Source organism: Gadus macrocephalus, chromosome 3 (genome assembly GCF_031168955.1).
Source record: "Gadus macrocephalus chromosome 3, ASM3116895v1".
NCBI lineage: Eukaryota > Metazoa > Chordata > Actinopteri > Gadiformes > Gadidae > Gadus > Gadus macrocephalus.
This window is the reverse complement of record NC_082384.1, coordinates 14,256,976-14,281,642: the sequence shown is the minus strand read 5'-3', so window position 1 is coordinate 14,281,642 and position 24,667 is coordinate 14,256,976. Positions and strand designations below refer to the sequence as shown.

The 24,667-nt window shown below is 43.8% G+C and overlaps 1 protein-coding gene and 2 long non-coding RNA genes across 4 annotated transcripts in view; 2 read left to right on the top strand and 1 right to left on the bottom strand.

Annotated features, from left to right (window-relative positions):
• LOC132454242 (CREB3 regulatory factor-like) overlaps positions 1–18,927 on the bottom strand; it is a 26,384-nt gene extending 7,457 nt beyond the window's left edge. Inside the window, exons 1-9 of one of the 2 annotated variants that reach the window (XM_060047479.1) lie at positions 18,739–18,927; positions 14,745–14,850; positions 14,581–14,654; positions 14,094–14,210; positions 12,989–13,847; positions 6,744–6,917; positions 6,203–6,392; positions 5,119–5,192; positions 480–608 (exon numbers count right to left, since the gene is read on the bottom strand). In XM_060047479.1, the coding sequence (XP_059903462.1) occupies positions 480–608; positions 5,119–5,192; positions 6,203–6,392; positions 6,744–6,917; positions 12,989–13,847; positions 14,094–14,210; positions 14,581–14,589 (1,552 nt within the window). In that variant the 5' untranslated portion in view covers positions 14,590–14,654; positions 14,745–14,850; positions 18,739–18,927. The remainder of the gene's footprint in view (positions 1–479; positions 609–5,118; positions 5,193–6,202; positions 6,393–6,743; positions 6,918–12,988; positions 13,848–14,093; positions 14,211–14,580; positions 14,655–14,744; positions 14,851–18,738) is intronic. The other variant, XM_060047478.1, reaches the window with a different exon arrangement.
• LOC132454246 (uncharacterized) lies at positions 6,308–7,211 on the top strand. The gene is made up of 2 exons (XR_009524897.1): positions 6,308–6,443; positions 6,573–7,211. It is a non-coding gene; the product is annotated as an uncharacterized LOC132454246 (long non-coding RNA).
• LOC132454245 (uncharacterized) lies at positions 14,860–24,667 on the top strand. The gene is made up of 2 exons (XR_009524896.1): positions 14,860–17,914; positions 21,474–24,667. It is a non-coding gene; the product is annotated as an uncharacterized LOC132454245 (long non-coding RNA).

The following is a 24,667-nucleotide window of genomic DNA, read 5'->3' as shown; positions in this document are numbered from 1 at the left end:
ACTTGATTGACCACAGCTTTCACTTGTAAGTCACATTGCCTCTGCTAAGTGCTCATTCTTTCGACTAGCCTTGTGAGACCATCCGGATATGGACATTTAAACAATGTTAAAAGTAAACATTGTTTAACATTTGATTTCTCCCCAGATGCCCTAGATGCCCCTTCCATGGGCCCAGCCAAAATGTTTGTTTATTTGACAGACTCTAGTTCCCCTTGTTTGACATTAAGTGGAACTCCCTCCCTCCTGAGCTACTTTGTCCCATCCTTTAAAGTATTGTGGAAGAGCCTTTACGTGGCTCGAGGCCAGATTGATCTGCAGAGAAAAAACACCTTGGGAACTGAGATCAGAACAGAGATCCGCTCCAGCTATATAGATCTGAAAACACTGCTGTTGGTGTCAAAAAAAGGCCCGACCTGAAACGAGGTAACCACTGTTCCAGCGAGCTGTCTGTTGTGCATGTTTATAGGAGCTCATCTCACCACTGGAGTCTTTGAGGATGTCTTCCAGGCGCTGGGTCATCCCTCGGACGTCCGTGTCGTCTTCCTCGCTGCTCTCCACGCGCCGGCGGATCACCTCCTTGATCCTCAGCAGAGCCCCCAGCAGGTGATCTGTACAAAAGCAACCGCCTCATACAGTCATCCACTGGACACTCACTGCTTTAACATGCAACCGCCTCATACAGTCATCCACTGGACACTCACTGCTTTAACATGCAACCGCCTCATACAGTCATCCACTGGTCACTCACTGCTTTAACATGCAACCGCCTCATACAGTCATCCACTGGACACTCACTGCTTTAACATGCAACTGCTGGGTCTGAAAATAGAACAGTGGGAACTAGGGATCGACCGATATATCGGTCGGCCGATATTCGCGTTTTTTACGTGCATCGGTATCGGCCGATACGCGGCTGATTTTCGCCGATATTTTTTCCGCCAATTTTTTTGTTTTTTTTACTTGTTCACCTGTTTTTAATATTTGTTAAATATTGTTCATCTACTTGTTCTAACTTGTTCTACCTCACCTGTTTTTACTATTTGTTAAATATTGTTTTTTATATTGAAGTTCAATAAATGTTCCTTTTTTTAAATTGAGACTTGTAACATTTGTTATCAGTGTAATTTTTATGATTGAGGGAGCAAAAGCAGTATCGGCTCTAAATATCGGCTCAAGAAAATCAGTATCGGCGTATCGGCTAAGGCTGATGAAAAAATATCGGTATCGTATCGGCCCTAAAAAATCTGTATCGGTCGATCCCTAGTGGGAACCAAACCCTTTTTTCCCTGAGAACTAATATTTATGCCTAAACATTTGCACAAACCCATTTCTATGTTGGTTTGCATAACTGTTTCCACAAACATCTACCTGCAATAAATCCACGTCCCAGTGAATGAATGAGGACGGCACCACACTTAGTGATAAGAAGTATTTCATCGTGGCTATAAATAATTCTGTTTGTATGTATAGAGACCTTTCAAACTCAAATGAAATATCTGGGTCTTTAAGAACCCTCCAACCACCCTGTATGCATATCAGTGGACCCCGAGTGGGGTTCAGACCTCCCAGGGTTGGGAAACACTGCATGAGGAACTGAAGAGCCATCCATCCACTATTCAAAAGCCTGAATTCCTTTCTTTCACTTCCTGTAACACTCTTTAGCTCCACCCTCTTTTTTGGGGACATTCTGCATTTTTTCTGGCACCCCAACACACACACATTCGGGAGCTCTGGTACAAGACCAAGTAATTTTGTCGAGTGGTCTAATCGCCAGGAGCCAGGCTGACCGATTCACTCGTTGAGAGTCACAAGAGACACCATAACCATGGATGAAAGAGAGAGACTGAGAAAGGGAGAGACACACACACACACACACACACATACATAGAGAGCATTTATATGAATGAAAGAGAAAAAAAATGAATAAATGGTGACACACGCACGCACGCACACACACGCGCGCGCACACACACACACACACACACGCGCACGCACGCACGCACGGCAGGTCCAAGGGACATAGAGTTAAATAGATGAGTCAGAGAGGTAGTTGGTAACAGAAGTTGAAAGAAAAAATGTGGGGGAGAGAAAGAGTGTTTGAATGAAAGAGTGAGAGGAATAGAGAGAGAGAATGAGTTACAGCCCAAACTGTGATGTCTAATGCCAAGAGTGAGCACCACAGAGAAAAAGGCGGAGCCAGAACTAAAGCCCTCGCCGAGAGCTAGAGCCGGAAATGGGGAATGTTTGGAATGTATAACTACTGAAGAAGAAAAAAGGAAATTGGCCAGGGCTCACATCTACTAAAAAGGCTTGTCTGAGAGGGAAATACCCTCTACAGTTTATCCAGCCCTAAAGAGAGTAGATTAGCTGGGAAGGATCTCCAAACTCTTCCAGAGGCTTTTTAGGAGCTCTGATGGGATCTGGAGAACCCAGCCGGCATTCATCCACCAAAACGCTCCAGTCGCTAACCTCACCAAGGGCATGTCTCCAGAACATATAGAGATAAATAACCACAAAGAACTACTCAATCAGCTGCCACACCCCCCTCCCCTTCTTGCCACCTGTCCCGGCTCCAGTCTAGTGGCAGTTCATATCAAGTACAATTAATTAGTACCGTGATAGATAAAATTGCCCCCTTCCCCACTCTCCCGCCGTTCAGCTTTCACATTAGTAGCGTTGCTCTGTTCTCTAGCAGTAACGACGTGTGCCAATCGCACGATCTCAAGCACATACAACAGAGTAGTCCTTTGCAGCTATAATTTATATTTTGCCGACAGCATCGAGAAAGTATCCCGCCTGCCTACCTACTTTATCAGCCATAGCTGGGGAGTGCAGATGCAAGATAACTGCGTTCTCAATACCAGTTTACATCCCTTTGTACTGTATGATAATTATCACACTACACAGGCACCCTACACAGTGTTCAAGCTAGTTAGACAAACATGACTCGGGTCGAGCGTACTCAGATCTGGTCCCTGATGTGAAAGCGCTGGGGACAAACATTTAGGGGTAAAACAGTGTTAAGAACTCCGATATGGATTTGAACCAGCTGCATAGAGTGAGAGTAGAAAACACTGTAGCGTTGAGGTAGGGTTGGGGTGAATGGAAACGGGCTAACGATTGGCTTTGGAGCTGTCTAGTGAGGTAGTACCCTAATGGATGCCAGATCGTGGTTGTGTCTTCGAGGTTTATTGACCATCACACACACACACACCAGATTCAAACTTAACACCCCCCTTGTTTAAATAAGCACTTTGTGTTGCCAGGTTTGATCAGGGTCTGGTTTGTTTTAGATGCCAGGTTTGACTGGGATGAAAATGTCCAACGTGATGTTATCAGGTTTCTCCACAAATAGCCTAGCCTAATTACGCCAGTGCCAATAACCTATTAATAGTTAATATGGGGCGGGTTGGATACGATGTACAGAGGAGTCTATAAAATGCAGCTATACATTTGTGTGCAACCGTTGATAAGCCCCCTTTAGATATCATAGACATCAGGGGAAGAGGAGGACAAACCTAAATGCATAGCTTGAGGAACCAACTAGCAGGAAAGCAACAACATAAGATTAGCCTGGTCCAACTAAGCGCCAAGGTCTTGCCTTGCCTCAATCAGAATCTCCTTAGGTTGCGGTCTCGTTTTGTTGCGTGCGTATATGTGGGACGATTTGAGCTTGCATGTCCCTGCAGGCTTGTAAGGGATATGGATACAGTCAATCTAACAACCCAGGTGGCTGAGTGTGGAAGTCACAGTCTTCTTTATTGCTCGTTGGACATGCGGGAGGTGGGCTCGTGAGTGACTTGTGCCAGGGCCTACTCATTGTCTGGTCATGTGTTTCAGTAAGATTTGTAACCATCCAACCTAAATCAGATAAAACTGGACTTGTATATTTGCAAGACAAATAAATGTGTACGTTTTCATTGCATCTCCGAAATTCTGTGTCTTCTACACCAGGCAGACAACAGGTGACTTGTATAGGAGCAACTATCCAGTCATGAAACCATGTTGAAGGGTCTTATTCATCCAAGCTTTCAGTGCTGTTGAGCAGAACACTTCACATTTCTAGAGTATTCTGGGATGAAGAGGAGGTTGCGTTGAACCCGATGACTCCCCAGCCAGGGGCTTACTATTATGGGTGGCTTTCACTGTTGTTAATTATGACAATCCTCTTTTTTCCCCCTCATCCATCCGAGGACCATAGCTTACATAACATAAACTGTACTGCCGGGTTTCTCTGGTAAGTAGAGTCTTTCTTCTGGCTAGTTTCAGTCTAATTCAGTGCAGTCTTGTATGGGTGGCGAATACATGGAATGTAACATTTAACATGTAATCACAGAAGCCTGTTTTTAAACTCGTCCAAGTATCATGGGATCCAATCCAATTCAACATCAGTCAGTGGGCGGGATAGAAAAATTAGAAATGATCACTTCCTAGACAAATAAGCACCAGAAATATATATTATATTCCTAGGAATGGTGTCAAAACAAACGGGAAAGATTCCAAACCAAACGGATGAACACTACCAGCTCAATGATCAAAATAATAAAACCTGCAAATTGAATAAGCACTTGTCAAAAATGTCAAAAGAATATCACACACAGACAATGATGTGGTTCTTTTCGCCATTTCATATTTCGCTTTATACCAGGGTTATTCAATAAATAGAATCAAAATACATTAAATCAATTAGGTTTGTAATACAATGTTAGATTCCTCTAATTAGATTAATAATACTTTCATTTAGTGTTTCTAACCGCTGTAGCTGAGGATAAGCAGACCCATGCTAGGCTGATGGAACTGTTAGCCAGGCTCCAGCAGAGCATGCTGATGAGATACTGGCGAGTTATCCACAATCGCGTTGAGAGATTAAAATGCCATGTTCACTCCTAATGTGCATGCTTCTTCTAGATTTTTATGGCGGTTGGCAAGCAACATTATGGTGCATGACCGCCACCAACTGGAATGGAGTGTGAAGCGGAAGACACTCAATCATGGAATGCCAGACCAACGCAGAACCTCAAGTGTATTATGAATGGAACCAAGTGTGCATCAGGTACAAGCTGGTACTGCCCGCAGACGCAGAAAGTATGTCCGGGCCTCAAACTAGCAGACACTGACCGTACTCCTGGTTGAGGCCCCATAGTTTGATCTTGTTGGCCTCATGCTGAGCTTTCTTCTTCAGCCTGCATGCCCTGAGAACACACACACACAATAAATAATTAGACCGATATGGAAATATATTTATATACAAGAATTATTGTAATAATGTAAACAAAGAAAGGATAAACATCCTTTTAATGGGCTTTACAACACAAAAAGTGAGCCATAAAAAAAATACTGATCCATGTTTCAGAAATGCTGCTTCTTGTGCAAGCCAACGCATTTAACCACCCACACACACACACACACACACACACACACACACACACACACACACACACACACACACACACACACACACACACACACACACACACACCCACACACCCACACACACACACACACACACACCCACACACCCACACACCCACACACACACACACACACACACACACACACACACACACACTCTCTTCCTTCTTAGAGTGTCAAGCGTGGCAAATATTTGCTATAAATGAACCTTGTTTTGATTACAATTCTAACTGAACTTTGCCTGCCCTTCAAACCCTCCCACACAATGCACTTCCCTTTTCTCAATGAAGCCCTATCACTCAGAAACAGCAAGTCTGCGTGACTTTGCTCTTCTCCCTCTAATAAAGGACGAAGACGATTTTCTCTCAAAGGACATTCCAATGAAATGTCCAAGCAACCTCCTCTCCTAATAAGTGCATTATTTTTGGCGAACAGAGACCGCCAGATAAGATACTGTTTTACAGAACCAGATTATCACACAAGCATTATCATATTCTTACTTTGGTTAGTAAATTCATTTCAACCAACACCTTGGATACTTTTTTAACTCCTTCAAGGTAGATGTTATGATAAAAGTAAACATTGGTAATTAAGTCAGTCAATCTCAATAAAGAGGTTTGGTGTACAGCACACATATATTGAGAAATATCAAACAATAATACATTTAAAAGTCCAGTGCCCAATGTTGCTAAGTTAGCGTTTTGCTCTGTTAGCATGTTTCTAAACTAGGGAAGTAAGCGTAGCGCTAGGTTAGTGCAGCTGTGCTACAGCGTTTCGTTTAGCATCCTACCTGGAGGCTAGCTTGTTCTTCTCCTTGCGGGAGCGAGCGCGGGCGACGGCGGGCAGGTCGTTAACGGGGCCCATCCCGTCGATGGCGGCGTTGAGCTTTTGCAGCTGCTCGCCAATGCTATGGAGCTTCTGGGGGTTGGGCGTCAGGTCGCTGGCGTCCGTCTTTCTGGCCTTGCGACGGCCCTTCTTCCCTGCGGGCGACAGGGGGCAATTTAAAGTACTCTCAAACTGAGATATTACCGGTAAGGGAAATGCTACATGACATCGCACATACTGCCTTTTACTGCCTTTTTTCCCATCATGCATCATTGGATGCATGATGGGAAATCCCCTTGTTGGTGTCGTGCCAACAACATCCTCATATTTCTCAGGAACCATTACAACAACGCGATTGCTCACTTGCCACGATGGTCCTGGAGCAACATTCATCATGAGGCTGTGGGAACCCCATCAACCAGGTGACATCAGATCGTGTGTCATTGGATGGTGTTGGTGGGAGTCATGTGGAGTAGCCCCCAGTAGTGTGTGTGTGACATGCTCACCCTCTCTGCGGTACAGGGTGCTAGGCAGGGTGCTGGAACTCCAGGAGAGCGACCAGCGCATCTCCCCCGCCAGACGCTTCTTGGCAGCGGACTCGCGGGCACGCCGGTACTCCCAGAAGCACCGGCGCTTCTGAGGTCGCTCCCCACTGGGCTTGACCGCTAGCTCCTCCACCTCTGGAAGGACGGACACACAGGAAAAACACATTACTTTCCCATACTTGCTATTGATGCACTTCTTATAAGCATGCACAGCCTATCCCTGCCTCCATCAAAGCATTGATTTCAATTCAGAAGAATTTACATTTACATTTAAATTTAATTCTTGTGTGTATATGTGTTATTTTTGGTGCATCTGGCCTGTTGATCACAAAGAACAAATGGGAAACAGCCATTTTCGCTGACGCACATTGAAATGTTCATGTTTATTAACGTGCACTGTCCAAATAAACCTTAAAGGGGACCTATTATGCTTTTTCGACTTTTATGTCCTATAAACGTTGTTATAATGATTGATAGTCATGTTTAACCATACTAAAGTGTCAAATAATGACGTACATGCATTTCAACGTATTCCCTGCTGTCTGGGGTGGCTGTGCAGAGCGCTAAACACTCGGGACAACGATTGCGATTCACTTGTTCACATTTCCGGGAAACATCTACGTAGACGTACTCCTGCCACGCCCCCATATGCCTGGTCAAATCTGCCAGCGCGCACGCTCCAAGGAAGGTTCGTTTTTTGTGTATGGTTAAACATGACTATTAATCATTATAACACGCTTTATAGGTCATAAAAGGCGAAAAGCATAATAGGTCCCCTTTAAATAAAATTAAAATAAATACATTTAGACACTTTTATCCAAAGCGAATTACAATCAGTACATTAGTCAGAAGAAAGAGAATCAACAATATTGCTGTACAGAAAAAAAATTCATAGAACCAAGTGCAAAGCACTAACAAATTTTAGGTTTACCCATTCCCTGTATACAACCAAGAAGCTAGAATAAGATGCTACATAATGCCAAGTACTATTTTTAAGTGCAGGGCATACACATACAGTATTTGTATTGTGCATGTGGTCAAGTTTTTTTTTTATAATACATATATAACGTATAATTACGTTCCTTACATGGTGTGACGTGTTTTTTTTTTATGTCTGAGTTAACTTACAGTGAATAGCTGAGGACAATATGTACTTTGATGTTATTACAGTTGAGGAATGACTGGTAGAACTCAGCGTAAGATTCTGTGTTGCATGGGTATGCCTTTGCAGCTAGGAGACAAACCTCCGTCCTAGATAATCCTGCCGCTGTGCCCTAGCTAGGAAGTAGGAAGAAAACATAGGTAGAACACAGAACAAAGAGCTTAGGTTGAACCTTGGCTGAACCCTGTGCAGCTTTTTGTTCCCAAGGTGAATGTATAAACAGTGCATTGCTGCACTGATTCCCAGTATAGGCCTTAGCTCCATGAAATATTCAACCCCCCCCCGCCCCCCCCCCCTTCTTTTAAAAGAGACAACGTCAAAGCATATTCACAGTGCATTTGGTTTTTAGATGCTTGAGGCAACAAGAGTGTGAAAAATCTAAGAGGGGAGGCATTTACTAATTTATTCATAATTTAATTGCAGAGGATAAAGATGTAACCACTGACTTTCTGAATTATCCAAAGGAGATCTCTCCCCAACAGTGTTATTAGAGTAATGTTTATCCCATCTGCTCGGACTCCATTTAACTGAAATGCTTTATGGAATATATATTATTAACTGTAATAGATGTGAACCATTTAATCACAGAAAAATATGCCCACAAGGTCATTTTCAATCCAATTAAATTCCACTCATCAATGAGGGATTTTCCATTTCCTTTCGTTTATTTAGACCACGGTGAAAGATATGAATGAAAAAATATTTGGTGAAGAAGAGCTCCCAACATATGCATTAGGTTATGCAAACAGCAGTCATGAACTAAATAGTTATGGCTGGAATTTCATGAGACATTTTACGTGAGTATATTATGAAACACATTTCCCTCTCTGCAAGGTCATCCTTTTATCAGGGCTGTACAGAGGATTTGGAACGGGAATCGTTTTTGATCGCATTTGCTTGCCTCATCTATCAGACAGCGACCCACTTTAAATACGCAGAGCTAAAGCCAGCATCATGCAGAGGGCTGTCTTCTCTCAGCGTGACATCTCTCTCACACACACACACACACACACACACACACACACACTTGACTACACGATCATAAACTACAGGAGACGCAGTGCACAACACCATCACATGCACACTACAAGGGAAATTACACTCCCACATGACAACACGTACAAACTACAAGAGAAACCCACACACGCTCACACGAAGAGAGAAGTCACACACACATGCACCACAAGAGATATCACACACACACACACTCACACAGAGACATTTCCTTTCATCATAAACCACAGACCAACTTCCACTGCTTCTGGCTGATGCCAAGGCATAAAAAGGGTGCAGACATTAAAGGAGGACACCCAGAGTTCATCTGACGCCACCGGCGGCCGCCCTCTGGAGACGCCAGTCCGGCTCCGCCAAGCTCCTCCCAGGATTACGCAACAGCCAGACTACGTCTGTTGAGGGCAGGCCATGCCTGGTCCAGGCTGTGCACCGAACCGAGAGCGCAGGAAGCATCATATAACCGGGAGGCCGGGAACATGACAATGTAAAGCAACGCTTCAGGTATGTCTTGGCTATAACAGCAGGCCACGTTAGACAAGAGCCCGAGCCCAGCTTAATATACATTTGTATTCATCAACCAATTTATCAAACCAAATATTTATTTGTATTGCTATTCATTTGGCTCCGTTTACATATTTCACAAATAGGCCTAATGTAACTGCCTGTCTGAGGATTCTAAAGTTGTATCCAATTTATATTTTAGGCCAGCCTGCAGTGTGTGAAATATTGCAAAGATGGCGTACACGGTACACCCTAGGGCCTAGGTATGCATACCCCTGTCTGGGTATCACTCTAGACCACTTCACAGGAGAGCAGATCTGCTGGCTTGGCTGGTGGACAGCAGAGTTCTGAGCCTGTTCGGATAGTGCTTGACCTCCATTTATCTAGAATATTGAGGGTTCATGATGTTCCAAGGGGGTGCTAGGGGAATGAGACCAACCAGTTCCCCCAGTAGTTTTAAATTTCCAATCTAAACCTGGAGTTAGACCAACCAATTCTCCCAGTAGTTTTACATTTACAATCTAAACCTGGAGTTAGACCAACCAATTCTCCCAGTAGTTTTACATTTACACTCTAAACCGGGAGTCCTACCAACCAATTCATCCAGTTGATTCACAAATACAATGTCATGATACCAGCTTGCGGTTGCAGTTGGGAACTCTGCTTTAGGGGGTTCCATAAATGTCATTGGTAAATCTGAGCTACTTTCTCTCTTTTGCTATAGTGCCTGCTCTTTCATTTCGGTTCACTCCAGAAACACCTTGGGCTACTGGCGATAAGACTGCTGGGCTCACAATGGAGGACCACAATGGAGTCTCTCTGTCTGGGAGGCAAACCCTTTCACAGTCAAATTCAATCTTCAAATCTTAAACCCATACAGTCAGGTTCACTAGTTTATTTCAGAGCAGAGATTTAAAACCAATGACAAAAAACCGGGGACATGGACTAAAGCAAAATGTGCAACCCCCTCATTTGCTAGACATATTTTCTGCTGAAAATCTGTTTGATATCCAAATTAATAAAATACATCAGATCAAGTCTGAAGCGTCTGCGGGTGGTCCAGTTCAGAATAGTGCTCTGAGGTTTCTCCTAAGATGCCTAAAGGAGAACCAAATACCATTACCCCACCGTCAAAAATGTGATTTCCCCTGCAATTCACTTTCAATATACAGAAGTCAGATGTGTTGCATCAACCCTTCAATTCGTTTCTTGCACCCTTTTTGGTGCCCAGACCATATTGGCTTTAAGACACCGTTACAATCCAAGAAATTATATACAGTTCAAATCATAATTATTTAGCTTGATCTTTGATAATAACATAATCACACGCCACATACTGAATCATAACCAGGGATAAGCAAAAACCTCTTTGAAAGTCCATTCAACATGTCCACTTCACAAGACCACACAAAGCATTCCGGCTTAAGTCATCATAGCTTGAACAATAAAATAGCAAATGAAATTCATCTTTGGTCACGCCCATTTCAACAAACATTTGTTGCTTCAGGTAAGCCATTAAATACATCCACCTCAATAGCCAGAGGCAAGCTAACAGTGTGTTCACATGTGTCGGCTTAGCTTGACTGTTTGACTTGGAGTGTCTTTAACCGGTTGTCTTGAGTCAACGTCGTTTAAAAGCGGCGCCCTCTTAAACACCGGATACTTTTGCATTGTGCAACCGTTTTTGGTAGCCATCATCATGGATTCACCATGGCTGTTGTCACAATTTAGCTTGGCGTCTACTGCAGATTTTTTGAACGGGCAATCGCAACCCACTTGCCAAATGTCCCCGCTATCTTTCAAATAAATAATGAGGCATGATATGCATATAATTTCATGAATTGTAATAAACTAATCAATGTATTAATGCATAATCCATTAACAGAATGGTCCACCCTGATGTTAAGAGGCGATAGTGAAAGTATATTGGTAACGAGTATAAACCCTTAAAGGAATGGTAAATCTATATGTTATTAAAACAATGTCAAAGTGCTGTGTGTACGTATTTTTCCTTTAACACCACCCACTCTTTAGCAACTAACACCATCCATCTTATCCTAGAACGACTGACAAACTCCATCTCTATGACGGCATATCACTGCCAGATATCTCAAGAAAAAAAAATAAAAATCACGTGCGCGACTGCGTACAACTCATGCTCGCAAGGCCTTTTCCTGCTCACTGGGATATTTTTTTCTGCATGCGTGGTGACCATCTTTTGGGAATATGTTGGGGTGAACCAGCCATGGCATTGCATCCCATAACATTGTTGGCTACTCGTAACGAATAACTTGTACATACACTTGAATACAGATTTACAAATACAGCGATAGCGCTGATATATTAGACGTCATTAGACGATTGTTGTTACACTAAATAACTCTAACAGTAGCTACTGCGAGGCAATATTATCAGCCTTTTTTTAACATTTATATTTCCTGGTCTGATGATATTCTATATACTCAAGTTCTGCTAATGTTCAAGGCTGGCTATGGTTCACTGCACCTGATGATCCTGCATTTATTCATGACATGCATAGTTATACGTTTTGATAACTGCAAGCTGTCTGAGGTGTAAGGCTGTGCTTTATTGTTCTCTAAAGCATGTTCGGAGACGTCAAGAGGCGTCAATGTAACCAATCAAATTCAAGGATACAATGGCCAGATTTGGCACCGACCTCTTAGTGCTAAACAGGTAACTACCACACAACGTAGAAACATTTTCAATCAGAGAAATACTGTGTGCGAGTGCAGTAAAGGAACTCGCAGTAATATTTGATGTGTTAGTAGTCATTTTTGCTTGCCATTTTTGGCAGTGATATGTCACCATACATCTCCCTCCAAGATACACCCATGTCACCCTAGAAGGCCTACTACTGTCTTAAGTCAGGCAGATGCCACCACAAAAGTCCAATAATACAGACCGTGTGCAGGGCCTACATGAACCATATGGGGAGAACATTCTCCAGGCCTAGTCTAATTATATGCCGTGCGGTTCACATCGAATGTATATCAGTGCCTCGGGGATGCTTGTCTCGAAACATCTGATGAAACATTCTCTGTGAAGTTCAGCGTGTGAACTGGTAGCCCGTATAGAGACGACCCATTCTCTGTTGTAGCATGGTGCCCTCATTACTTCAATTCATGCTACCAGAGCATTCTCGTTGCTAGAGAATTTCACAAACATCCACGTACATAACGCTGATCTTATAGATCTGTTGTTCTCAGAGCACAACAGCATGAATTATTTAGCTGCTCTTGGCTGTGCATCACACAAAGCATGCCAATTTAAGACTTTGAGATCTGCAAACTTGGCATCGATACTTGCCAATAATATAAAAGTATAGCCAATTTATTAAAATGATGAATCGAAAATGAGTATCGCTGGATTAATTGACATGGGAAAAAAACTTTACTTGCTAACCTAATGCTCATACTTATAAGGGAGGATAAGGGCAGCCATCGTCTGAAGTTAAAAACCAGCAGATGTTCCATGTCTGGTAGCCAAGGCCGATATAAATCCTACTCACCACACTCTGACTCAGAAGAGCTGGAATCCTCCGCCTCCACAGCTGTTTCCTCCGCCCCTTCCTCCTCCTCCTCCTCCTCCTCCTCTTCGTCTTCCTCATAATCTTCTTCCTGCTGCTGCTGCTCCTCCTTCTCCTCCTCCTCCTCCTCCTCCTCTTCTTCCAGTCTGGGTTGACTCATGTCCTGCCCCACCTCCTCCTGCTGGTGTTGTTGTGGGGATCTGAGCGGGGTCTGGTAGGGTGGGACCTGGGCATCGTCCTCAAGCCCAGCCGCCAGCTCTTCTCCCTGGGTCAGGGAGTAGTTGTGCTCCTCGCTGCAGAGCTCCAGTCCTGGAGCTCCCAAAGACGCAGTAACCTCCTGCTCCTCTGTCCCCCCTCCTCCTCCCCTTCTTCCTTCCTCCTCTTGATGTTGTTCTTCTTCTTGCTGCTGCTGCTGCTGCTGCTGCTGCTGCTCCACCTGGTACACCTCCACGTTAGAAACCCTCTCCTCCGCCTCCCTTCCTCCTCCAGGGCACAGCTTCCTCTCCGCAGCGCATCCACCCCCTCCGCCCCAATGATCCCCAGCGCCGTGCGTCTCAGTGGCGTGGTTCTCCCCGGCGATCCTCTTCCTCCTCCTCTCCTCCTCCTCCTCCGAACTCCGCCCCCAGCGGCCCAGGAGCACCGCCTCCTCCTCCGTGCCGGCCGGACCCCCGTCCACCCCCAGGCCTGGTTTGGCGTAGCGGGCCATCTCGTCCAGTTCCGACACGTCCCAGTGCTCCGGGTGCAGGTCCTCGCCGAATCCCCCGTCGTCCACGAGGTCGCTTAGCAACTCAAAGGGCCGCTTCCGTGGCATCGCCGGGGAGCCCAGCATCAGCAGCACGCTCTGGATAAAGGGGAGGGATAGTCACAACATGCAGAATAGTACCAATCGGGACATATGACAGGAATTGGCACATTTACCAAATTGACAACATATTCCCTAAAATATCATATTTTTTTTAATCATCTGTTGCCCAAAACCCTAATTTTAATTAATTTTCTCATGGATAAAAATCAATTACAATGGATACTATTAAGCCGTCATGCAGAGGTGGAACAGTTGAACGGTTAACACCTCAGCATGACCCACCTGGTTGTACTCCGTCCGGCCCCCCTGTGGAGACATGGCGGGGGGGTAGGGGCTCAGCAGGCCCCGGTGGTTGCTGTAGGCCTCACCAAACGCCGGCTCCAGCCCATTCATGCCCGGCTGGGTAGAGGAGACACACACGCATAATTCAGCTTGGGTCACAGAAGCTGTGACCTAATTACCCATAAAACCAGCCTATAATTATAAGTCTCTGTCTGTGTGTTTGCGTTGATTCGCCACCTTGACACTCAAAGTTAAACATTGAAACTTTCACCCCGGCCGACGACTCCAAACGGATACAGCTTGGTTTGAAGTCTTTAAAACAACAGACTCTATTCGGCAATGGCTTTCTTCAGTTCATTTCTAAAAACACACCTTTCCATGGTTTTGTGAGTTAAAGCTTTGCACTGCCGTATGCCGGCTGGCTGTATTCCTAACGCGTCCTCAGCCGCTTGTCATGTGTTGACCTCTTTAGAATAAAGTGTCGTACCTGAGGCATGCCAGGGGCGAGGAGGTGGGGTGTGTCAGGGTAGGTTCACAGAGCCAACGCTGTGCGACTTTCTGCTGGAGGAAAGAAGCATTTGTAATTTATTATTCACTTCAAAAGCAACAAAACATCAAACTGGCTAGACAGTGTGTGTGTGTGGTACGTACGGTGGAAGGAGGATGTAGTAAGCCGGTCAGGGGGGTCTCAGCCAATCGTAGTGCAGCAGTGTGAGGGTGTTCAACTCCCTCTGCCCATGGCCTACCAGTCAGCTCCCTTTAATAATAATAATACATTTAATTTAGAGGCGCCTTTCAAGACACCCAAGGTCACCTTACAGAGCATATAGTCATCATTCAAAACTATGTAAAACAGACTAGGAATAAAAGGAAAACAGAGAAGGAGGAGCAATGGAGAGAGGATCATGAGGGGGAGGATAGAGTCGAAGAAGAGAGAGATTTACATTGAGGGAATTTACCAGACGCTTTTATCCAAAGCGACTTGAGGCAACGAAAGATGAGGAAGAGTAGGAGAGTGGACAGCTTGTGAGGAGGAGGGAGGAGGATGAGGTCAAACAATTGTGACTTCAGTGAAACGCGATACAAAAGGTGTCTCTTGCACGTTATTGTGTGTATTATGCTAAATAAAGCACTCTTGTCATGTGTTTCATGACATTAGTTAACAGGTAAACACACATGATAAGATTTTACCCTAATTCTGTCTTTTAGCAGACAGCCTAAAGTTAATTATTGCCCACAATCTGCTCATAGACGCAGGAAGCCATTGTCTGTTCATCCGTCTGTCTGCGTTATTAAAGAAAAGGGAAGGGCGATTGTTAAGAGAGACGAGCGGAGGAGAAAGTGCAGAAAAGGGGTAAACCAGAGTTGAGAGAAAGGACAGCGGGAGAAGAAGAGAGGCGGGGCAGATAAGAGACTAGCGTAAATAAACTGCAAGCCTTCGTGTTACGGTGCTGCTGATGAAACCCAATGCAAGCAGAGGATCACCAGGGCGCTCAGACCAGACCCACGAGAAGTAGAGGAGGCCAAAAGAGTGAACACGCGGACGGTCTGGTCGTTTGGGAGAACAATGCAGTGACATGTTTATCCGGGTGTGTGTGACCACGCGCTGGCCAATAGGAATGAGGAAGTGAGAGCTGGAGAGGGAGGGCAGAGTCTAGGCATGCGGGGCCATGGCACAAAACAATGCCCGCTGCCATGCAGACGTAAACATTCACCAGTGACTACTTGGTGTGTTGTCGCCGCTGTAAAGGCCCCTTTGGCGACCGTAGCGTGATGTAAACATTCACACCGGCCTGTTGGCCTCGAGTTAGAAACCGTGGCGAGCAACACCACAGAAGGCTATTTCAGAGGGGCGTGGCGTGGAAACAAAAGCTTCCTGGTTCTACTTTGCTTTACCATCTGCGATGCATTCCCCCTGGGACCCAGACACTGTCGTCTTCAGAACCCACCCCACAATATTGACTCATTTCTAGACATAGCCAGAATAAAACAGAACATGGCAACGCTTTGACATTCAGTTGTTTTGTTTAGTTCCTTTATGAATCTGAACAATATTCATACACTTTAACATGACAAGGAGATACAACGACACTCAGTGTGGATTTGCACATGAAGAGACCTATGGAGACGCTTGCAGAGCATCATACGCTTTTACAAGGGAGCTGTTGTGTGTGGAGTTGATGTGACATAACCTCGGACAAAACCGACGTCACATGTCTCACATGAAGGCCAAAGTTTCTATAGAACTCAGGGTCATTAGCTCCTTGTAACCTCCCCATATGCCTAGCTGAAGCCACTGTAAACAGTGGTCCTTCTGGGGAGTGCATGTCACACAGCTGTTTGGTTGAGACCAGTCAATAGCATGCAAACAACCCTGAAGTATGTCCTGTGGGTATGGTACACAAGTATTTGTGGATATTGCTGTGCACTGTGTAAAGTAAACCAACTTGTATACATAAATAGACAGAAATGTGTCATGCACTGAGTAGAAGACATTCATACAGCAAACCAAAAACCCAGCACAGGAACTCACATTTGTTCAGGGGTTAGTTAGGGTACAAACTGTCCGCTGCCTCTGCGTGTTTAAATAGCAGACAGAGTGGGGAAATAGAAACGGGCATTGTTTGAGCTGAACAAAAGAGTCTTCCAACCTCCTCACCCTAAAGCTCTCTATAGTGGTTCTATAGGACGAGCCTACTATACCAGAAGCCCTGCTCCGAACAGTGACAACAGACCCGGCCCAGCCTTTAAACAATTCGTTAGAAACACGTCGTAAGAAACACACTGGAGTATTGATGCTTATTTGGAAACAACCTTTGAAGGGATGCTTGCAGCAGGGCCAGGACATAAACGTTAGGACCTTTGAAAATATACGGTCCACTGCTACTAAACTACAGAAGTAACATTTTTAGAAAAACAATTCGACAAAAACAATCAGATGTCCAGACCTGGAAATCCGTCAATCGGACGACCATAATAGACTCGGTTGGCAGCACGCAAAGAGTGGAGCAGCGTGGAGTGGTCGCGCGTGGCTAACCGACCGAAGGGGGGCTGGAGGGTGGAGGGGTGGGTGGTGGGCTGTCGGTGAAGCCAATTTGCGGAATTAAGATCTTATAGAGGTTGCACGAAGCATCGTTTTGTATGATACCCCATTCCGTCTAAAAACCAGAGTGCATCTGGCGCCGCGTTTGCACATATTGGCTGATCTGGAAGAAAGGAATAGGCTACACACTGTCCTCTCCGTGTCCTTGCAGCTGGCAGACAAAGTAACAAGCTTTTCAATCGCAAATTTACGTTCCAATCCTAGTCATGTCCAAAAGTCGTCCCTAAACTGTCCTAATATTTGTTTTTTTGTTTTTAAAATAAATAAATAGACAACTACGAGGTTAAAAGCGGTCCTGTGTTCACAGCTGTACAGCGGACCGCCTGATCTAAACAACCGGAGAGAGAAACGGTACCATGGCCGCGCGACCCGCATGGCACACGCGGGCGAGAATAGGCACGACAGGGGTTCGCCCGACCCCTCAAAACATTGCCCAAATGTTAGCACAAATGTTTAATTGCATCCATACCATGTACTCCCGCGATCCGTGGTATCAGGTTCAAACAATCCCAGAGCTCCGATGCGAAGACTAAAAAAAATTAGGGGCGCAGCTGGCGCTGCCACCGGATGTCCAATATTAATAGTTAATACCGCACACCGCCAGAGAGCAAGGTTTGGTAGCGTCTCCCACCACTCACAGAACACACTGGGCAGCCGCAGATACACCGCTTCCCACGGATTAAAACAAGCACAACACTTGGGAGGGAGACGCCATGGGGTAAGCTTTGTCCCCTTTGTACCCACAGGTGCTGCTACTGCGCAGTCCTAAAAGCAACTCCACACGTTAGAGATGGAGATCTGACGTCCAGCTGCCGATCGTTGCGTTTGCTCCGGTGCGTAAACAGTAAGAAAAAAGTTGGATTCAGTTGTCAGTGCGACGAACGAAGTGGAGAATGCAGTGAGTCGCTGAGTGAGCGAACAGCTTAAGCTATACGATATCATGGAAAAGCCGAGGTCGTCGTCCTGGGAAAATCCTCCATGCAGGCTCTCTCTGGCTCCACTGGTCAAGTGTAAAATGTCCGCCTCGGCCAGTCCAGATGCTGTTATACACAGAGGTAGTAGCAGGGGTAGCGCACTGCCAAGTGGCACATACTTTACTCCATGGAGGAAGTTCGCTTTGCAACAGCCTTATGTCAAGCCTTCCATCAGCTACATGGGAAAAAGGGCAAAAACAAGACTAACACGTGTTTTAGTTTCGTTATGTCCTGGATAAAACAAACCCGACGACTGCGGGGTAACTGTTAACATGTTTTATGCTAGCTTCCAATCATTCAAGGCAAAAAGTTTTAGATTTGGAGACATCCTACTAAACATTCAAAAGAATAACCTCTCTTTGGTAACTGATGGCCCTGCCTGGTATCTTCAATATTATTCACTGAGGGAGAGAGATAGGGAGAGAGGGCGGGGAGCCGCCAGTAAATATTGTTGGTATTTTTAGTGCGTGTGTGTTGTCTGAAGAAGTTGTAGTTGCGCGTCTCTGGTGTCGACACGTGAGGGCGTGGAACGCCACTAGAAGAGAAAGAAATAATGAGAGGCACTGACCTGTTGATAAAACGGTAAAACTGTATCAGGCGTGGAAAAAGAAAGTAGTGCAGATCTGTTCGGGTGAGGGCATATGAGTTCACGAGCAGCGCTTGTTGTAATTCTAGTGGAAGCGGATATGGCGTCACATGGGCGGGTCCACGTGACCCTGATTTAAGGACAACATAAAGAGCGAAGTAGTGAACTCGGTGAACTCCGATAAATGTACAGCATAGTCAACTCGAAATGTCTGCTTAAAACGACTTAATGTGACTTTAAGTTTTGTTTGTGTAATTAAGTAGGTCTAATATGCGCTATATAGGAAAAAAAGTACAATTACTATTATAATGATGAGTAAGCCTATTCATATTATAACATAATAATTATTATAGTAATTATAATAATATTATTATTGTATATGACATGCACACGCGTGTGAAGCATCAGTACCTGTATTAACTGTTAACTATAGGTACAATCTCCAGTCTCTTCATTCTGCAAATGCAAAAAAGAACAGAGTGCAGGTTTTAGTCGAAGCAGTTGAGTGTAGCTTACTAGCGTTTTTAAAAAATGTGTATAGAAAAATGATGTGATTGAAGTGTGTCCTGATTATGAAGATGCTTGACTGCCGTATAATTTCTTAGACCGGACCAGAATTGTAGGCCATGTTGTCTGCACTGAAACACACTATTTTAATGAGGCAACGAGGTTGACGCAGATATCTTATTTACTGGTTTATTCACTTCAGGCATTTTAAGGTTTAAAAAACTTTTTAGTAGTAAGTAAGTAGATTTTTATTTAACATGGACACGACAATATCATTGGACGAAACCAGATGCATTGTTTTCAGTGTATTAGAATAAATGCTAGTTTTCAACACCTGTCCACAGGAGGATTTTTTTTAAAAACAAACAAACAAACAAATAATAATAAAATAAAATAAACAAAACAGAAACAAGATGAAATACTAACCCTATAATATACATAAGCAAAGGCAGCATGCTCAGACAATTAACCAGTTGTAAATTATTTGTGTGAGCACTGTTGATTTTATTTGAGCCGTTGTTTAAGTTCTCTGTTAAAAGTGTTGCTGTTAGTCTCTAGTTTTAAACTTGTGGGCAAGAGGTTCCATAGTTTTGCCCCCTTTGCAGGGAAAACAGACTGACCAAAAGATGTCTTGTACATGGGAACAAGACAATCACCATTGATGGAGGCTCGTGTATTTGCCCGACTAGAGCTCTGACGTCTGATGGCCAATTCAGACAACAGTGGTGACACATGATTATTTACACATTAGAAAAACAATTTAAGATTACTAAAATTAATAAAGTTATCAAAGGTGAAAAGGTTGTGTTTTTTTAGAATGCCACAATGATGCCATCTCATGGGTTTCCGGTCCATGACTTTTATTGTCTGTTTGTATATTGAAAAGATAGGTTTTAATGCAGTAGAAGAAGCTTGTGACCATGATGTGATACAGTATGACAAATGAGAAAAAATCATAGCGTGCATAAATAATTTGGCCGTTTGACATGGCAAGTCCCTTCTTATGAAACGGAAACAGTTTAGATTTAGTTTGACCTTCTTTGCAACATTAATCTGCGTAACAATTTTTAAATTATTATCCAGGATGATGCCCAAATATTTTACTACATTTACTGATTCAATTAATTCATTTTTGATCCGTACCTCAAAAACGTTGATAGGCCTATTACGGATGGTGAAGCACATAGAGATTTTAGGTTAGGGTTAGTAAATATTGGTTAAAGATTGTAGTTGTTCAGAAAAAAGCATGTGTCATTATAAACATCAATAGAAACAATGAAACCTCAAAGAATGATTTTAGTACAGTCCACATTTTAATTGACAATTAAAAATAATAATTAGTGATTCAGAGCTATAATCCTAATTCTGAACACAACTGGCTCAAACAAAGTTTCCTCACATTGGGTAGGAGCACACAATGGCAAACTTTTAATGTCCACTCCTTCCAGAATTCCCATTAACTGATATCTTTAACTCAATATTATTAAACAGCATCTTAAAAATATTTTTTTTTTGTTTAGCTTTCTCCTGAATCACCTAATGTGTCCTCATCTTTGTTAACACGTTCGTGAATATATCTTTGTGTTCATTCATCTATTAATGTGGTCATCCATATTTGACTGTCTTCACTCATCTATTGCTGTGTTGATTCACTGTATTACTGTGTTCATTCATTTCGATTAAGGGGTTAATTAATCAAGTAATGTTTTCAATCTTCGATTCATGTATTCATTAATCTCTTTTGATGTGAGTGACTGATCTGACCGGACACCTATCACACACGCACGCACGCACGCACGCACGCGCGTGCACACACTCTCTCTCTCGTTCTCCCCCTCCCTCCCTCCCTCTCAGTCAACATTGTTTCTCTCTCTGTATTGTGTGTTACTGGCCTACTAACCTTTTTGTCCCCTCTGCCATGTCATGCAGGTTCCTCTCTCTAGTTCTCCACTCTCTGTGCTCTAGATTCTATACTTCAGCCATCATGTTTTGATCTAGAAATTGATCATAAAGTGTTCTAAACTTTTATTTTCCTTCATAGAAGTCTTGGCTTAAACAACCACAATGGTACCTGTTTTTGCAACAGCGATTTATGTAGATTATGGAAAACACGCTGTTGTGTTACGCCACTTACCTACCTAGTACCCACATGTATTTAATCCCCCCAACCCTTCACCTCCCCATCTCCTCCGGACTATCTGATTCTCCAGGTCCAGAAGCGGGATTACATCATGGAACACCAGACAGCGAGACGTACACCTACCGCTCCTAGTCAAACTTCTCCTCTCCCTACCTGCTTACAACATCTTGCTTATCAATGAAATAACTAAAGTGCACTGTTGAAGGCATGGTCTGTACTTGTGATCTCAAGATCATATATTATCTACAACCACACACACACACACACACACACACACACACACACACACACACACACACACACACACACACACACACACACACACACACACACACACACACACACACACACACACACATCTGACACTATTCAGAGATGTGTTTTGTGTATAGAAGCACAAGGCTTTATTGTTTATCAGTCTGCTTAGAAAGGAACAAATCAATGACAACAAAGAGAGCATTGACAAAGCCGGATGTATCATGTTTTTATTTCCACACGTTATCTGACAATGCCACTTGACGTCACGCACCACATCGATTTTGCACAAGGTAATTTCTTCTCAACTCGACACACATTTAGGCTTATGATTTTCTGTTACCATGGTGACCACAACAAAATTACAAACACCTTTATGAGTCCAGGACTTAATTTCGAAAGGATCGACAGCGCTCCAGTTGTCATCTAAACACAAGACATTCATACACACTAAAACCGTCCAAGATATAAAGGCAGGTTTTTCATTTCTAAACACAAGGCGCAAGATTTTTCTGCTTTGGACAAACTAATCTTTACCCCACCCGAATGTGGCGTAGTAGCGGTACAGTATTTCCTGTCCTTGTGTTAACCACTGCACTGATGGGGTGGGGGGGGGGGGGGGGAGATATCTTGTCATGGTCACTCCATGGTCGGAGGAGAACAGAGGAGAAGGGTAGGGGAGGCGCGGGCAATCCCTCTGGGACAAAATGTCACCAACACAACTACGGGCCAACAGAAATTAACGGAAAAGATAGAACACAATTTGGTCTTTCTAAGAAGTAGCTGTATATATTGATTTTAAGATTATTTTTGGCTGAAGCAAAGGTGGTTTTAGAGAGGAACAGGTGGGTGGTAAGTAGTGGTGGTGGTGGGAGTGTGTGTGGGTGGGGGGTGGAGGGGCTGTGATGCTCGTGGGCAGATGTTGGGGGACTTGAAACTCCATGGCTGCCTACGTTCAAGGGATTTAACATGCATAACAATCCTGGGATATGGAGGGTGCTAGCTAACACAGAGTCAGCTACCAAGCATTAAGCTAAATATAGCGTACCGGTTGCTAGAGGAAATTTATCCCTGGCACGATACAGAGGCATTAGGCTATTGTATCCACCAAATGCACTTATGCCGAGTGCATCTGGTGGATTTATTTGACCATTTACAGACTCCAGGTTGGGGATGGTCTGATGGATGGTCCCAGTCACTGGTGTAACCGACATAGAGGCCTTCTAAAGCAGGAAAATCTCCTCCTGTGTGTTCCCTGTCGTATTAAATATCTGCAGACCTTATTTGGACCCAAATCCTGACTGTCATTGGTACTTTTTTTAATTTGTTATTATCAATCGCATCTCTATCCTGTCATCACAGCTATAGCCAAGTTTGGGTCAAAAGTGATTTCCTAATTTTACTTTGGGCCGCACACATTGGGTTTAGGGGTGGGGACAAGTAGCTGGGGGGGTCAGTAGGATCTCCATGGCAACAGGGACCAATAATAACATGACGTGGATGGGGGTGAAAGAGAAATGCCGGCTCCGCGAGATTCTGACGGCTTGGGTCCAAACATTTACCAGATAAACGCTTCCCATGCACCTCATAAACACACACATACCCGTTTAGTAATATATTACCTACACACACACAAAGACATGCATACGAACCAACATACACACGCATACACACACACTTCACATCCTGTAAGTCAGACTGCATGAACATCTCAAGCTCATGTGAGCGCCTGAATAAATACTAAAAGTTAAATAAAAAAAAGTGTTCCCTGATGATAGCCACATGCTCGCACAAATGTAAACAAAATAACTGCAAAAAAATAACAGACTATACGTTTCAAAATATTTACGCTGAACACGGCCACCATGAGAGGCTAAGCAACACACAATGGACCTTATGTAAAACCATCACAAAATAACATCCTATACACAACCTTGGCTGGTCACATCCAACACTACACTAGGGACGTTCCTGCAATATTCACAACAACGTTGTGAGGACCTTCAGGGGAAGTGTGAGGGGAATGACGGTAACAGTGATGTCAGTACCGAGCGGTGATTTGTTGAGGATGAGGGGGAGGGGCTTCATCTGGAACACCAAGACCGGAATGACGACAGATAGTTCCGGGTATTTAATACCTGGTAGCCCTGGGGACGGATCGATAGATACATACAGGAAGAAGAAGAAGAAAGAGAGAGAGAGATAACAGTTAATATTCAATTTGTTATATTTTTGCTCATGGATCTATTTTACACACTTAAACACTGAATGTTAAATAATTATATAAGGTGCAAGCAAACAAAAAGGAAAATTAAAGTAATGATTAGTTGAATGTTAATTCATAAATGGGCTAATTATTTTTTTGATCAATTAATGAACGCATAAAAGATTTATGAATGAATGAATGAATGCCCTAATTAACCACTATATGGATGATCTAATTCATGAATTAAAAAATTAACTAGTACCACAACTAGCCTTGGAACCAGACGAATGTTCAAGTTAGTGTTTTATTTGCTCTTCAATATGCTACTGGTGCTATACAGGTGCTATAGAATATACCCCCCCCCCCTTTTCAGCAGCACTGGCCCAGGTCAGGCCAATCACAACTGTTTATCTGACGTATGATTACGTAACAGAGGAGCACCCTATGGGAGAGCCATTGAGGAAACAACCAAGAGGGCAGCATCACACATTGAGTTGCTCTGATTGGTTGTAGGTCTTTACAATTCAGTCCAGAGTTATTTTGGTCTGCGGCTGTCGATAACCCCCCTTGGAAATCGAGAGTGGTTCCAGTCTAACGCACATCTGCTAGAGTCAGGTTACTTGTATCCTCATTCATAAACTAATACATGAACTTATTTATGAATGAATGAATGGTTACTGAAAACTTGGACTAGACTCACCTGGCTCCTTTACTCCCAGAAGTAAAGTAAGTACCATATAGTTTCATTCTTCAGCTGAGGGCCAAACAGAGGGTTGGTCTGGGCCAGAATTGCTATCAACCAA